Genomic DNA, 17,942 nt, shown 5'->3' on the forward strand with positions numbered 1-17,942 from the left:
AACTATCTATAGCAAATGAATTGCACTGTCATGTCCTGAAAATAAGGAAAAAGCGAGCAAAGACCTGACACAGGACCTGCATCTGAACCTGTTGCTGGTGCATATTTGCACGTTTCAGTAGGTCACTGCACCTATTTCCCATTTCCTGGCAAAACATAAAGAAATGAGGGGTGGCTCAAGACCTTTGCACAGTACTGTAACACTGTATGACGTAAATCAGAACTGCTTCATTTATTTTTCCTTTTACAGTCAGCTGTTTTGTGTATTTCCATAATTATATTGAACAATTTTATGCTCCTGGCTAAGCCTCTTTACTGGAAATATAGTTTTGTTTTTTCCCATCATTAATATGAAATATGTGCTGCAGTAAATACTCACAAAATTATCTGCTTACCTGATGAATCATCATTAGTAACAAGCAGTGTCAAACATGATCAATGCTGTGAAGTCTCCGACCCGCATATACATTCATAGAATCCTTCTCTGCTGGCCATGAGTCATGATCCTTGGCTGTAATTATGTTTGTCTCGCAGTGCACTAGTGGCTGTGACAGCTCAGGAGACTGAAGATACAGCAGCCTCATCTCATGCAGGGGGCACCAATTTATGAGCTCTGCAGAGCAAGGTTATTGATTTAATGAAAACATGGATGGAGTTAATTGGACCTCATTATGCCATGTGACTTCATCAAACCTTTCCCTGATCCAGGAAGTGACAGTGAGAGAAGAAAGAAAGAAAAACACAATCAAGTGCAGGGATAAATAATGGCGGCGTGTGATTTGAATTGCTGAATCCTGCTGAAGGGGAATATTGTGACACGTGGAAATGATCAAACCACCTCATTTTGAGATGATTTTGGATCCAAAAAAATGTTGGTGATCACAACCCCGTGGTTATTCCTAACCAACCAGTGACCAGTCCTACAAATATCTTTCTGTCCTGTGGCAATGGGACTGAAAATGTGTCATATGAAATGTAAGACACAAACAGAGAACAAAAGAAACTAAATAAATTAACAAAAATAGTAGAGGGGATTTATTGTTATTATATATGTTTGTCTTCTTTTCTCAGGTGTTAGAGACTCAGTGTCCCACACAAATCAACCAGGCAGTTCGTCTCAGACAGCCGAGCCTCCTGTCCTGCTAGATCTTCCTGAAAACAGGTCCACGGTCATGTAAGTAGAAGTATAAAAGGTATCTGTTATCTTTTAAATGCAACAGAAATAGATCTGGTACTTTAATAATAATGTAGTCCATAAAAATCACTTGATTAATTCCTTAGTAGATGTTTTAAGGTCTCTTTTACCTAAATTAGCTGCATTGTTTGGAAGGAGGAAAGCCAATTTCAGTATTCATTTCATCTTAATTTCATAAATTCAGTTAAGCAGGCATGATGGCCTGAGGGTCTGTGTCAATAAAACTCAAAGCACAGTTCATCTCAGGACACAACTTAATCAAATGCTTTTTGATTAGTGAAAAAGTGAAAACAAGCCTCTGCAGAAGCAGATAAACCATCTTCTCAATGTGCATTCTATCTGTTTACATAGCTGTGAAAAATGGTGATATTAAAGTTATGACAATAAATGAATTTACATCCACGGGCCTCATGCAGGTGGTATTCATTCGATTTATTTCACTGGATTGAATCACATTACAAAGAGATTTCAGTTTTTTGGATGGTTCCTTGTACATAATTGCATTGTGATTGTTTTATAATTGTATCAGGTTTTTGTTACTTCCACTGAGACGCAGTGTAATGAATCTATGCAGGCTTACATTCATTGTGGGAAAAAAAGAAATTCTTGCGGGGAGGGGGAGACTTGATAGAAGTTGTAAGGTACCAAAAAGCAAATTAGCCAAGAGTCAGAGAGTGAGCATGGGAACTTGTCCATCTAATTAAGCAGTTCCCAGAAGAAAGTTGGGCAGCTATCAACCTGTAGTTTCTTCAGGTTATCAAACTTAATTAGACTGCATTTTGTCCATTTATGCATTTTGAGAGTATGTACACTTTCTCGCACACATCACACACACAACCCGAACCTGGGGTAGCCCCCAAAAACAAAGCAAACCTGAAAAAACTTCAGTCTGAAGGTCTACAGAGTCTACACACAGCGAGGTAACGCGAAAACACCACGGATGAATATTTAGCAGCGTTTGCTCGCCAGTTTCAGACGTCCACCAGCTTCATTAATTGTTTCCTGCTGCCTTGGTCAGGTCATGATGTGTGAAAAAGCTAGATTAGGCCTGACAAGGGCACCGATACTGACCACTACACTGTGGTGTAGCGCTAATAGAGTTCTGAATAGAGACCTTTGTTGGTAATATAAGGCCTGGCGGGCTCTCACTCTCAGCCCTGTGGTGCTAATGGCTTCATCATTGGCAGGCAGGCCACGTCAGTGATTTAAATCACTTAAAAACCTTGGGGATAAACACACCCAGGGATTTCACCATGTCAGCCTGATAGCTACCTCACTTCTTTTAGCATGGTTTCACTGATTCACGCACAGGCACCTGAGTGGATATCAGGAACAGCTTGAGCAAAATTTCTCAGAAAGGGTCGACGCATGTCAGTAAAAAGCTAAGCAATATAATCGGTCAAATTATTTTTTTCACTTTTTACAACTAAGTAAATTTTTGCAAATGAGAGGTGATTAGGTCATTAGAACCGAGATACAACATTTTCTGTGGTGGCTAGAGGTCTAAAGCTTTATAAATGTCCAGTTCAGAATCCAGCAGATCCTTGTTATCGCTCATTTTACACTGTTTTTCCCTTCTTACTTTTCCCATCTCTCTCAGGCTGGCACGAGATACCCCAGACAGATGCACCAGTCACTTTGATGCAGTGGCCCAGATACGAGGAGAGGCCTTCTTTTTCAAAGGTACAACAGCACAAAGAGCGAAAGAGATATGCAAAGCTGCAGAGCTATGAGGGGAGGGAAAATAACCCAAAACAAAAAAGAAAAGAAAAGAAACAAGAAATTAGCCAAATGAGCAGCAGTGGAGAAAGAGTCAAATGAAAGAAGTGAGAAAGGGAAAGAGAATGAGAGCGAGGTGGTAGTTGTAGATACCCGACTGAGCCAGTTGAGCCCTGCTGAGAGACTTCAGTATAAAAATTACATCACCCTTTCATGCTTGCCCTCTGGAGGAATGACCCCTAGCCTCCCACTGACAACGGAAACAAGAAACAGACTTGCATACCTTCTGCAGTAGCAGTGTTAGTAAAGTCTACTGAATTTTAACGATGTTTCTATAGAACTTTTTAATATCATTCGTTTTTTATTGTCACACTTTAACATCAAGGACATGGAAAGTTTATAGATCATTAATAGAATATTTAGATTTATCTGTAGCTCTTAGCAGCCTTTAATAATTATATTATGTCTTCCTGCCACAAATATCAAACCTTTCAAACTAGGGCTGCTCCTTGTCACTTGTAGGTCATTGCTTGTTGTGTTTCTTGTACACTTTTCCATGATTAAGTCTGGAAGGACATTTAGAGCAACACCGGTAATAGTGTTGTTCCTCTTATTTCGAACCTGTTCTTCATAGGGAAGTACTTCTGGCGACTAACAAGAGAGAAGCACCTGGTGTCTCTGCGTCCTGCTCAGATCCATCGCTTCTGGCGGGGCCTCCCAACCAATCTGGATAGTGTGGACGCAGTGTACGAGAGGCCTGGGGACCACAAAATTGTGTTTTTTAAAGGTACAGTATCAAAAACATTGGAAGAGAGCAGGTGGGATTTTTAACGAAATTGTGAGTAGGAGAGGAGTTAGGCAATGACATTTAAAGTATTGAAAAGAAGTGCATAAACAAGCTACAACTTTTGAGCTACCACTGTGGTCAAGACAAAAAAAACAACAAAAAAACCATATGTGTGCGTCTTTTTTTATTTAATTATTTCCTTTCATTATTTTCTTTTCAAATGTATCCTCTCAGATGTCTTTTCTTTATAAAACATCATAATGGTAAGTAGGTTTTAACTCGTTATTTTTAACTTTCTTTAGGTTTAAAATACTGGGTATTTAAAGACAATATTGTGGAGGAAGGTTACCCTCGTCCCATCAGTGACTTTGGCCTACCGTTGGAGGGTGTGGACGCTGCCTTTGTTTGGCTACACAACGACAAAACCTACTTCTTTAAGGACAACCGCTACTGGCGCTATGATGACCACCTGAGACGAATGGACTTGGGCTACCCTAAGGACAGCAACCTCTGGAAAGGGCTGCCATCACAACTTGATGATGCCATGAGGTGGTCTGATGGTAAGTAATCTTTTTTTTTTTTTTTTTTTTACAGTTTTGCCCGCCCATCTTATGTGCATAAGATGATGAAAAAGAGAGGCAAAGTTGACACTGGCACAGTTGTGTCCTTGGGCAAGATACTGAACCCCAGACATTCCCTGATGCATGTGTGAGTGCATGTGAGTGCATGTGAGTGCATGTCCTTGATAGATAACGGATTGCATGTACAGAATAATGATGTGACTTTGATTAGAATTGCATAGCACAGTATGGATACCAGTTGGTTAACCACTTACTTTACTGTGAAATTTGACATGGACATCTTGTCCTTATCCAAGATTTTCAACTAAAACAAAGTCAAGTGAGCACTTTGTTTTAGACACTGAAGTGTCGGTGTGCTCTAAGATAGAACTAGAGATAGAAGACGCAGAACCTAGAATTTCTTTCTGCAGTGCTTTACAATGAGTGATGATAATTTGAAATTTAAGAAAAACATTAAAGAGTTTATTTCCTTTAAGGAACTTACAAATAACCATATGTTTAATAATAAATCTGCATAGCAAATTTTTTACATCATCCTCAAAAAAAAAATGATCAAAACTACACCTTAATCAATCACCCAGAGTCAGAATGTCCTCAGAGTAAAGCCAGTGACATATTTTTGACCGCTTCTGTCTTGATTAAAAATTGATTATAAAGACACTCTGATTGATTAGATTCAACATATAAATGATGAATTGCCTGTCAGTTTCTTCCAGTGAAAAATGATTACATTTCTCTGAGAAAAATAGAGTTGTAACACTCCACCAGAGCATCAAACCAGTAGTCTGCTGTGCTATTTTCTAAGCCTAAGGCAAGACTATGCAACACCGTTCTCAGGGGAAGTCCTTAGACCGGAATAAAGTTTGAGAAGAATATGAGACAGCAGAACAATTAGGCAAGTTAGGAATGCAGCTTTAAGTCTTGGATGGAATTTTAGGCCTTGCTATTGGCATAAGGATGGCAGTGTCATTCACTGAGCCAGTCAGTCCACCACTTTATTTCAGAAGTATGTCTTGAAATTTCACTGAATGATTCGTCGTGGGATTCAATAAGACTATGTAGCAAAAAAAAGTCTCATGAGCCTCAGTAAATCCTGACCCTGTCAGATGGCAGGGTCAGGATGTCTTGTCACACTTAGGGACACTTAGTATCAACTGAGCATATACCCTTCAAATGCAGTGTAGGCATGTTTTTTTTATAGCCGATTCCAGCAGAATAACATGCCATGTCATAAAGCTTAAATTATGTCAGACTGGTTTCTTGAATTTGACATTGAGTTCACTTTACTCAAATGGCCTCCATAGCCACCAAATCTAAATTTAAGAGAACACCTTTGGGACGTGGTGGAATGGGAATTTTGCATCATGACGCTGAAAAAAATCTGGAGCAGCTGTGTGATGCTATCATGTCAGTATGGACCAAAATCTCTGAGGAATGCTTCAAGCCCCGTGTTGAATTTGTACCACAAAGAACTGATGCAGTTCTGAAGGCAAAAACCAGATAGTTTAATTTTAAAAAATGCTGTCGAGATATTATAGATTGCTATAAAATTAAATGTACAGCTTTGGAGTTCACAGAGAGCGTATCCTTGTGATTTTGGTGCTGTCTTGCCTTCTTCTTTTGCATTATAAATGTTAACAGATGGGCAGCCATCTGACACAACCCATCTTGGGGGAAGGGGGACAATACAAATGACACCAGCCAACAGTGTCGTTGAATTTAAGTGTCGTTTGGCAGAATATGGTTATTTTACCGAAACTTTTTGTTTTCCTTATTCTTCAGTCTTAAAATGTATAATTTCATTCTTACATGAATAATGTGAGACTGTCCTCTGGAGTACTCACAGCCGGACATGATGTAACATCGAGGCTGTTTTTTGTCCAGCTAACTCCTGTAACCTGCGGTGCAATTTGTGATCTATTATTTCTGTCATGGATCTTTCAGAATAAGTGAAGCATGTTCCATGGATTTAAAAATGTAAGCATGTTCTGGGGATTCAGTGTTCAGATTCTGAGACAAATCAAAAGCCTAATATGTGTCCTTTAAGTTTTCATTATTCACACAGTGCATTTTGTTCCACCATTTGCTCCTATTTCATTTTAGTTTATTTTTATTTGGCAGTCCTTGGATGCATCCATGATTGTTTCGGTGTGGCTGTAGAATACAGATTAGAAGAACATTTGCATTTGTTTATTAATTTGTTTAATTTTTTCATGTGTCAATTGAGGGTTGTTGTTTTTTTTTTAACCTTTATCTGTTATTGACGTTGCACACATGGTCTTTTCTGCCAACACTGCTTCATATTCGCAGTGTCAAACCTTGGAGCTTGCCCAGTGTAATCACTTTGTATAGCTCCACTGTACCAGCTGAGTCAAGGTCACAACACATCACTCCTGTATCTTGGTTAAGAGTTGTAAAATCTCCTGAACACCATGTGTTCAAACAAAAGCAGCAGTTCTTTTCTGTCAGTGTATTAGGCTCTGGATGGTGCTTGAGAGTGTTTTTGGATTTTGAAAATCCATCAAAAAAGCAGACACTTATTTTTAAAATTTGAGAATGCTCAGTGGAAGCCAGGATGTCTCTAACCAACCCTGCAGCGCATGTAAATACAACAAAGCTCTTTTCCCTGTCAGTGGTCTGTGTTCTGTCTTCTAAGCTTGTAGACTCGGAGGTCTCCGAGCTCTTTGATGAGTTTACCCACATGTTTGTGTATGTGTGTGTCTGTGTGCACATAAGGGTACTTGTTCTTCCTCTGCAGAATTTTCAACAAGAAACAAACCTTCTGCTTCCTGTTACACCACCCCATGCAAGTGCAGTTTACATGAAAGAACACTTGTGAATGACAGGTGTTCACAGGTGTAAACAGGTTAGTCTAGATAGAGTTTACGAGGTGGTTATGGACCTAAAACAGACCGTACCCTTCAATGCTGTCTCCTTGTGAAGCATCTACAGGTTGCCACCCACCCTACTTGGCAGATTTGGCTCTCTCTGATCTCCTTTTACTAAAATTGAAACTCAAGTTGAAAGGTTGACACAGGGGAGAAGATCCAACTGTCTTTGCAAAAATTTCCAGATTTAAATCCATTTTGGTTTTTGCTTTTATAGTCGCAGTAGTGTGCCTTGATCAATTTTCATAATTCTTAAATGGTGCTAAACCACTTGCTTGGATGAAGATTGTTTTGGGGTTTTTTTGTTGTTGTTGTTTTTTTTTAATCATTTTGAGATAAAAGCAGTCAAGTTGGAAACCCGTATGCCTAAACGCACATAGACAAACCATGGGGCCTGGGAATTGAAGCCACATCAAAGCCTGTTCTCTGTTTGTTTCACCATCTCAGTGTGAATAGACAGAGAATAGAGATCGAAACAGACAAAGGGAAAGAGAGGACACGTGGTGACATCTTGGCATAAAAGTTATTTAGAAATACTCGAAGAATGTGTAAGTAATAGAGAATATAAGACTTCAGGACAAAGATTTTAAAGTTGTTAGAAATATAGATTCATTCACATGATACGAATTTTAGAAAAACAGGAAATGACAGTAAAACCATAGAAAATGGTTGAAAAATGGAGGGAAAGAGGACATAAAGTCTATAAATGCTTCTGTAATTCTAAAAACAATCATAGCTGCTGACATCAGTACAGCACTCAGGAATAGTCTTGCCTTTTATGGATTTGATCTTAGACTCAAGTTCTCAGAAACCAGCTAACACTATATCTGCAGTACTGTCAAATTAGTAGAGTCAAAATATCAACTTGTGTTAAGGCCTTAGTCGCACAAGCCTAGAGACCATTGGATAAGTAAAATTGTCTTTTCCCCAGCTGTTGTTGAACAGCTCATCAAAAGCCTCCTTGTTGTTTGGTCACTATCGAATGATCTGTTTCTGCTTTGTTGCGCACTTTTCAACTTTCAGGCTTCACAGACAGTCGGCAAGTGTTTAGGGACAAGTCGGTGTGTTGCATGCTGTCTGTGAGCTTTTTGATGGAACCCCATCTACCTCTTCACAAGCAGTTTCACCAAGTAACTGGCAGCAACCTCCAGTAACCATTTGCCAATCAAGGGGATACAATTATGTCTTTGGCAGGGCAGTCTTTATTTTTTTCAGCCTCACCAAAACTATCATGGTACATAAATGCTGATAAGTGTGCATTAATAGACAGCTAAGAGTAGCCGTGACTAAATGCAGCATTTATTCAAAAGCAGTCATTCGGGTAAATATGAGACCAATGAGACCAATTATATTTGTGTTCAGTTTTTCCAGTTCATTGCATAATGTCAGAAATGCATTATTTATTTATTTATTTTTTGTTGTAGTTGTTAATGAAAAGGCCAAAACTAATGAAACAATAGTAGCTAAAGGTATTAACCGTGAAGACATTTTGACATGCTTCATTCCTTTGGTCCATAGAGCTGTTTTAATTGTTTTTAGTTGAAAGAGCCACACCATTAGGTGCACTATCATTATCATGAACTTTGGCAGGGCAGTCCATCTTTAATCAACCTCACCGACACTATGAAGGTACACAAGTGCTGATTAGTGTGTTTTAATACACAGCAAAAAATGGTTGTGAATACATATTACTATTTATTCCTGTTTCAGAAAAGATTTGCTGAGCAGCACAAAGGAAGTTAAAGTATTTTTAATTGATTAATAAAAGAAATTACATGCCTAGTGAGCATTAATGGCCTTGGGGGCGAGAGACTCACTGGGAAGCCTGAGGAATGTGTTGTTGGTTTTCATCGTTTTACACGATTTAATTACAAAAGTATAACAGCGTCATCCTTTGATTCACGTATTTCAGCACTGAAGTAAAGAGAAGATGTCCTTCAAGATAAGTTACTGGCATAACATATCATATAAATCACCTATTTAGTTTACACCCTTTATATAGATGAAAATTACTACGAGTCTGCATAGAGTCACAAACTTATATAATCTATAACAGTGGATGAAACTAAAAAAAAAGAAGGGTTCACTGTCTTCATGAACTTTATTTGTTCTGCACAGCTCATGACTCATCTTCAGTCAAAGAAGCTGTATTATTAGCCAGAACTCAGTGACATGAAGTGTATTCTCCAGATTCTGACAGCTGTAGGACGCTTGATCTCTGAGGGAAAGAAAGAACAAGTTGAAAAAGACAAAGTGACATTAAGCCCTACTGTACAAGTTTGATCTTCCAATAACTGTGACAGAGGAGAAAGTAGAATGTGTACTGTATTCTCTTTGTGAAGATCAAAATGATACTTAAAGTTAGAAAGTGAGGACATGTTTGAAAGGTGAAGACCCTGTGGCCTACGCTTTTTGCAAACAGAGAGCTGCTTTAGGATTGTAATTTGGCTGTGCAGGTAGGGTAAAGATTGGGAGTACTCAGAAGAATTAAACTCCATAGGTGTGTTTCCATGCACGATAGAGCATCTTGGGCTCTTTATTCCACTATGCTGCAGCTAAGTGTGAATACATCCTCATGATTATGCACAGGAAAAGGATTACTAGGTGCTGTGAGCCTTCACCCACTTAGAGGAAAACTGCTAGACCAGCACAGCTGCCACATCAACTTGCGTTGCACTTTTTAGGCATTTTAATTGTTCTTATTACCCAACACAAACACAAACTACAAAGCAAAAGCATTTATTTCAGGAGCAGCACTATTTTAAGAATAAGGATTTCTTGTAAAAGCTGTGGGTCTTGCCACATTTTACCATCTAGGTTTCGTATGACCTGAGAAAATGTAGAAAATGGAGGCAAAGCGACCTGGGAGTACAGACACTCATTCTTTTATTTAACTTCAGAAATTGTGTTTGACATGAAAGCTGTTTGGCATGCATTGTTAAAGACAATGCATGGATATGAACATACAGTAAGTGACAGCAATGCAGGCAGTACATTACATCAGATATACACTCACTGGCTACTTTTTTAGGTACACCTATTCAACTGCTTATTAACACAAATATCTAATGAACAAATCACATGGCAACAACACAGTACATGTTCAAGACGAGCTGCTGAAGTTCAAAATGAGTATAAGCATAAAAACAGGAGCAACAGTAATACAACCAAGTTATGCAGAAAATGCTACAATGCAGATGGACTACAGCAGCACGAGACCACACTCGTGTCAAGTAAGACAGGCTCACCAAAATTGGACATTAGAAAATTGGAAAAACCTCGACTGGTGAATTTCAGTTTTGGCTGCGATATTCAGATGATTGGCTCAGGAGTTGTTATAGACAAGATGAAAATATGGATAAATTCCTGCCTTTTTTAGGCTGCTGCTGGTGATGTAATCCTGTGAGGGATATGGTCTTGGCACACTTTAGGCCCCTTAGGACCAACTGAGCATCATTTGAATGGCACAGCCTACCTTAGTATTGTTGCTGACCATGCCCATCCCTTTGTGAGCACAGCGTACCTGTTTCCTTAGGTGATAACACACCATGTCACAAAGCTCAAATCATCTCAAATTGGTTTCTCAATTATGACAATGAGTTCTCTGAAGTAAAATGGCCTCCACAGCTATCAGATCTCAATCCAATAGAGCACCTTTGGGATGTGAAGGAACGAGAGATTACATTATGAATATGCAGCTGAAAAATCTGCAGCAACTGTGTGATGCTATCATGTCAATATGGACCCAAATCTCTGAAGAATGTTTCTGGCACTTTCTCTTTATGCCACAAACAATTAAAGCAGTTCTGAAGGCAATATTAAGCATTTTCTATTATGGCTACATGCCTTAATAAATCCTTATCTTTTGTTGTCTTTCTTCTCATTTCCCCACTTCCTCCAACACTTCCTCACACACTGTGATAGAATAATATGTGGTTTAGGTATATATACATCTGAATAGGCATTCACAGACAAACACTATTCACTCCGGAGTTATAAAGCTATAGCTCTTGGAGCTCTCCTGTACTTGGCGAGCTCCAAGGCCATTAACAATGGCAAAACATTTTTCACTTTGCTCAAACTCCTTCACTTGTTTATCTCTTGCCACTTACTTATTAATGAGCCACACCATTATCACATGTTTACTTCCCTCTGCTTGTTTGTCATAGTCACTGGTTAATGAAAAAAATTCATAGGAATCAGGTGAACAGCCTTGGAGGAGGTGGGCGCCTTCGCGTTAACGAATTCAGTCTGTGGGAGATCGGGAAGCTTATTATGAGTTTGTAAACTACATTCAAAACTTTAAGCACATATTAATGCATTCATTTGGAGGTATTAAGTTTTTCATTTAATTCTGTAATTCAGTTTTTTTTGTCTCAAATGAACACATTTTCAATGAGTGCATTCAGTATACTCTTATAGCCGCATCAGAAATCGAACAAGAAAAGAGAACGCGCCATGAAAATATTGCCCACAAACTTTGTATGTTATTATTATTCATAATACCATATCTGATAAACACTGAAAATATTTTTCATAATGGCACTCAGCAAAGTGGCATTTACATCAGAAGCGCAGTGCCAATGCCCATTTGGTATTCTGGTGACTCTAATTAACTTAAGTGCCTTGTAGTGAATAGACAGGCACAGTGGTGGGTATATCAGTAGCAATCAACTGACAGTTCAATTATTATGTCAAGAGCACCCATAAGGCATTGCTATGGTCTGAGCAGCAAAGGCAAATAGACTCTACAAAATCCACTTTATACTACATATCCAGTGCATGTCAGTTTTACTTAATTATTTCTTCAGAAGGATCACATGTTAATATCTAATATGAAAGTACAGCATGTGCAAACGTATATTTTGCATGCAAGGAACCAGGCTTTCTTGTAATTTTTTTAAAGTGATCTTGAGCAGTAGTTCTCCAGGATTTCTGAAGCTCTTTCAGAGTTTTTACTGCAGATGAACAGTAAGCGAAAGTCTCCAAGAAACAGTAAATCCAGCAAAGACCTGACCGAGGACCTGAGTGATTCATCTGACCCCTCTGTTGATCCATTTACTGTTTGCTAAAGCCTCATCAAAAATAGAAGATTGGAAGGTTGGCTGTGAAGAAGCCATTCTTAATGAAGCCAGCCGGGAAGAAAAAACTGAGGTGTGACAAATTATACAAAAAGTGCGCTGGAAATCAGTGGCAACAGGTCGTTTGGAATGATGAATCCAAATTTGTAATTACTGGTTCAAATCTTAATGATTATCTACAGAGGAGGACAGAAAAGTACAAATGATCAAATGTGTTGGAATTATGAATCCAGAAAAGTACCATCAGATTTTGATCCATCATGCAATACTATCTAGAGAGAATCTGATTGGCACATTGACAGCTTCATTTTTCAGCATGAAAATGATCCCAAGCAAACTGGTAGAACAGTAAAAGCATACCTGGATAGAAAAAGACACATTGGAACACTATCAGTCATGGATAGGCCTCCCAACACCCCCAGATCTTTTATTGTAGCAATATAGGATCATCTTGAAAGAAAGAAAAGGCAGTGAACATCCAGAGAAGAGCTTTGAATGAAGCTGTCTAAGATATTTCAGGGTGGGTTGAAGAGTAAAAGTGGTCATGCCAAATATAAATTTTCAATATTTGCCTTTCATTAGAATTATACAAACTCTGTTTTTGCCTTATATACTTTCCATGTATATTTTCATGAGTCCCATTTTTACTGGTTTGATTCATGACTCTTAAATTAAATTTGAAATGAAAGTATATTTAAAAAATTACCTGTTTCACCAGTTATTTCAGTGCTGACAAAGGTAATCGGAGCGATGGCTGGAGTATGACCACCAGAGTTTCCAGGAGACAACTTGCATAAATAAGCACGCCGTCTTTCATATCTAAGACTTTCGGACTGCCTCGAAGAGATTCTGGCAAACCGTCAGGCGTCTCAGGAGGGGAAAGCGGTGCTCTACCTGCACTGTGTATAGTGCTGGCGGTGCGCTGCTGACGTCGACTGAGAAAATTGTCAGGCGGTGGAAGGAATACTTCGAGGACCTCCTTAATCCCACTGACACGTCTTCCGAGGAGGAAGCAGAGTCTGGGGATGAGGGGAATGACCCGCCAATTTCTGGGGTCGAGGTCACTGAGGCAGTTAAACAACTCCTCGGTGGCAGAGCCCCTGGTGTTGATGAGGTCCGCCCGAGTTCCTGAAGGCTCTAGACGTTGTAGGGCTGTCCTGGTTGACACGCCTCTACAATGTTGCGTGGAGATCAGGGGCAGTACCCCTGGACTGGCAGACCGGGGTGGTGGTCCCCATCTTTAAGAAGGGAGACCGGAGGGTGTGTTCCAACTACAGGGGATCACACTCCTCAGCCTCCCTGGGAAAGTCTATGCCAGGGTGCTGGAAAGGAGAGTTCGTCCGTTAGTCGAACCTCGGATACAGGAGGAACAATGCGGTTTTCGGCCCTGGTCGCGAACACTGGACCAGCTCTTTATCCTCTCGAGGATACTTGAGGGTGCATGGGAGTTTGCCCAACCAGTCTACATGTGTTTTGTGGACTTGGAGAAGGCATTCGACCGTGTCCCTCGGGTGTCCTGTGGGAGGTGTTGCGGGAGTATGGGGTGTCTGGCCCATTGCTACGGGCCATTCGATCCCTATACAACCGTTGTAAGAGTTTGGTTCGCATTGCCGGCAATAAGTCGGACTCGCTTCCGGTGGGTGATGGGCTCCGCCAGGGCTGCCCTTTATCACCGATTCTGTTCATAATTTTATTGACAGGATTTCTAGGCGCAGCCAAGTGGCGGAGGGCTTTCACTTGGTGGCCTCAGAATCTCATCTCTGCTTTTGCGGATGATGTGGTTCTGATGGCTTCATCGGGTGAGGGCCTCCAGCTCGCACTGGAACGGTTCGCGGCCGAGTGTGAAGCAGCGGGAATGAGGATCAGCACCTCCAAATCTGAGGCCATGGTTCTCAGCCGGAAAAGGGTGGAGTGCCCACTCCGGGTCGGGGATGAGTTCCTGCCCCAAGTGGAGGAGTTCAAGTATCTCGGGGTCTTGTTCGCGAGTGATGGGAGAAGGGCCGGAGATCGACAGACGGATTGGTGCTGCAGCTGCAGTGATGCGGACGCTGCACCGGTCCGTCGTGGTGAAGAGGGAGCTGAGTGTAAAAGCGAAGCTCTCAATTTACCGGTCGATCTCGTCCCGACCCTCACCTATGGCCACGAGCTGTGGGTAGTGACCGAAAGAACGAGATCGCGGATACAAGCGGCAGAAATGAGCTTCCTCCGAAGGGTGGCTGGCCTCTCCCTTAGAGATAGGGTAAGAAGTTCGGCCATCCGGGAGGGGCTCAGAGTAGAGCCGCTGCTCCTCCACATCGAAAGGAGCCAGTTGAGGTGGTTCGGGCATCTGACAAGGATGCCCCTGGGCGCCTCCTGGGTGAGGTGTTCGGGCATGTCCCACCGGGAGGAGGCCCAGGGCAGACCCAGGACGCGCTGGAGAGATTATATCTCTCGGCTGGCCTGGGAACGCCTTGGTGTTCCCCCGGATGAGCTGGAGGAGGTGGCTGGGGAGAGGGAGGTCTGGGCTTCTCTGCTTAGGCTGCTGCCCCCGCGACCCGACCTCGGATAAAGCGGATGAGGATGGATGGGATGGTCTTTCATATCACATGGATATTTTTGTTGAAATCAAGCAAATTTGCATTTCCTTCCACAGTTTTCTGCTGTGGTCATTTAGTTCGTATATAAATGTCATTTTTTGTGAGACAGGTTTATGGTTTTTCTGCTACGGTCCATGCAAGTTTGTAAACTGCCATGGAGTTTCCTCTCCAAGGCACACTGGTGGAAAACGCAGCTGTTATATTAAATTAAATGATATAATTTTCCGTGATGGATGTAGACACCTGGTTCACACACATTCTGGTTTATCAAACAGATGTACTGTGGGGCAAGGTAATAAGTGAAAAATACTAAACATAAACACTTAGCACGCTGGGTACAAATTATAGCCCTTGGTGTTTAATGTGTTCTCTGCTTATTGAGCTTTGAGCGAAGAGCAAAGACAATTCTGAACTGCCATTAGTATAAAGTCTAGTATTGTATTCTTTTATGTGTAGTTCATGCACACACACACATACACACACACACACACACACACACACACACACACACACACACACACACACACACACACACTAATCCCCACCTTCTAATCTGTGTCTCCGAAGGCTCGTCCTATTTCTTTAAGGGGAAGGAGTACTGGCGAGTGCCAGGCAGCGACATGGAGGTGGAGGCAGGATACCCCCGCCTCATCGCAACGGACTGGCTGCTGTGCACAGAGATGCAGTCGGACTCTCCGGACACACAGCCCAAAAGCACAGAGACGAGAGTCAACGTGCACCGCCACCCAGACCACGCAGAGAATGGATACGAGGTGTGCTCCTGCACCTCTGACACCGCCTCGCCTTTAGGCGTCCGCCCAACCCCATCCCCCATTTGGCTGCTGCCGCCTCTCTGGACGCTCTCACTGGCTCTCCGCTTTGAACTGCTATGATGCTAAAGCATGGGACAGAGGGCCAATGAACAAACCAACAACTGGAAAATATTCTTCTTATATAATTTAGTATCTTTTTGCTCTAAATTTGCTGTTATTTATTTACCATGACTTTCAAGGGGCACTGCCGTCAAGCAGTCATTCTTATGGGCGTCACCCAGCTTTCAGTGCTTTACAAGCTGTTTTCACACATGCACAAGAGAAGAAGTGAGGAGATTCATCCGGTGCATTGTCATAATTTTTCTTCATGCAGCAAACAGATACTTCAGGTACTCTGCTTTTGGAAAGGGAGCAGGACACATAAAGCCCACTAACTGTAATCCACTGGTCAGTTACATGTACTTTTCTCACATGCACCTAATCAGATATCGGACTTTGTTTTAGTGAGCTGGCTGGGTACAGACTGTTTATTGCCTGATCCATGTGAAATGCTTGTGCTCGGTTCAGGGCCACAGTGCATGTGTGAAAATGGCTTCAGCGAGTGATTAATGGCCAAATCTCTGCAAAGGAAAAATTTTAAGTGACTAGAAATGTTTTCCAAGTTTACAGCAGCAAATCATCACATGACAAACATACTAAGTTTATTTTGACTTGAAGGCAAGCGCAAAGGAATACACCCGTTATAAAAAGGAGCACTGATCCAATATTAGCCCAAAATTTGTTTTAAATAACCTAAACCATGTTTTCTTTTTATATTCAAACTCAGATTATAACCAGCTATGTACATGGATTGATTTTGGTAACTTTATTGTCCCCAATGGGAAATTGATTTGCAGTCTGTCCATACTCAGAGAGACAAAAACAAACATCACACACACAGAGATTTTAGTACCACAATACATTTTCTATGCCAAAAATAATGTTGGTGTTGCTCTGACCAACCCACAGAACTCACAGTGATTTTCTGGTGTTAAAAATTAGTTCCAGTTTGCAACAAGACCTGTAAATTATTCAGAATAACAGGAACACTTTCTGAAAAGATACACTACTGTTGAATTTGCAAGTAATTCAGAGTCATTTTTCTGCGTGGTGTTCACGAGCACTACTTCTTTCCATTCATCTCTATTTTACTCAAACTGGAGAGATAAAACCAAAACTACCTGCAAAGCAGCATAGCACCAGAGGTAAACATGATTTTTTTTTTTTTATATGTGGAACCGACCTTTTAATAAACCCCACTGCGTGCACACACACGAACATCCCGCCTGTGCTCTTGTGTGCTTGCAACGAGCATCAATGTTTGAATGCTCCTACTCCTGCTGTGAGAGGTAGACGGATGCATGGATGAGTAGGTGGACGGAACAGTTTCCAAGTCTGAATCATCGGACTAAGTGAGGAACAGCTGCTCATTTTCACCTCTGGATTATAAGCATTCCTTCCACTCAGTTTAGTTGTATCTAGTATTGAAATCAGTTTATAATTCAGTATCTTTTACATTGCTTTGATCAGCTCATAGAGTTCAAAGGGTCTTTTTTTTGTGACTGACAGTTCCCTGTATCGCCCCTGAATTTATTCTTGCTGTAAAGATATATTTACCTATAGACTGATATATTTGAGTTGAAGGGTTCTGCAGCTGTTGCATCACTAAGTGGACTGTGTATATTTTAAGCTGTGTTTTCTATTGTAAAATATTTTTGTAGGAAAATAAAAAATATATCTGTGAATGACTTCTTTTTTTTCTTGTCACATGAGTGCCCTGTGTTATTTTGAGTGCTTATTTCTGCTACTGTGTGGCCCGAGTGTGTAATTATTTTTGTATTTTTGAAGGAAAGCCCAGGCTTGAAGACAGATGATGGTAACATGACAGCTTGCAGACACCAACTGGGAGCTGCTCCCCCTCTGTCTGATGTTCTTAAATGTGTCTTCTCTTGTAATGGTCAGTGCTGTTCATCAGGAAAACAAATCACACCTCACACTCACGCCAAATGGGTTTATAAAGAGATCTGCTGGCACAGAGGATTATGCAGTATATCCGTGTTTCTTGTGGAAAGAGTATCAGAGGAAGAAAATGTCACAAATCCGAAAATATTTACCACCTCAGATACTTCGAGCTAAGAGATCAAAGTCAACAGGATGTCAAGTCTGTCTAGTCTTTAAAGACTCACATGCATACACGTACATGCATTTCACCAGCATCCTCATCATACAGTACACAGGCTCAAACATCCATGCCTGTGTTAGGGTTTGCATTTGTATGAATGTTTGTTTGTGTATTCCCCCCAA

General features: G+C 40.9%; 1 protein-coding gene across 1 annotated transcript in view; it reads left to right on the top strand.

Moving 5' to 3' along the window:
* LOC116316899 (matrix metalloproteinase-17-like) overlaps positions 1-17,375 on the top strand; it is an 89,081-nt gene extending 71,706 nt beyond the window's left edge. The window contains exons 6-10 of the mRNA XM_031735547.2: positions 1,071-1,173; positions 2,795-2,877; positions 3,548-3,700; positions 4,003-4,260; positions 15,394-17,375. Of these exons, the coding sequence (XP_031591407.2) occupies positions 1,071-1,173; positions 2,795-2,877; positions 3,548-3,700; positions 4,003-4,260; positions 15,394-15,719 (923 nt within the window). The 3' untranslated portion in view covers positions 15,720-17,375. The remainder of the gene's footprint in view (positions 1-1,070; positions 1,174-2,794; positions 2,878-3,547; positions 3,701-4,002; positions 4,261-15,393) is intronic.
* Positions 17,376-17,942: the final 567 nt, after the last annotated feature.

This window comes from Oreochromis aureus, linkage group 7 (assembly GCF_013358895.1).
Source record: "Oreochromis aureus strain Israel breed Guangdong linkage group 7, ZZ_aureus, whole genome shotgun sequence".
NCBI classification, from domain to species: Eukaryota; Metazoa; Chordata; class Actinopteri; order Cichliformes; family Cichlidae; genus Oreochromis; species Oreochromis aureus.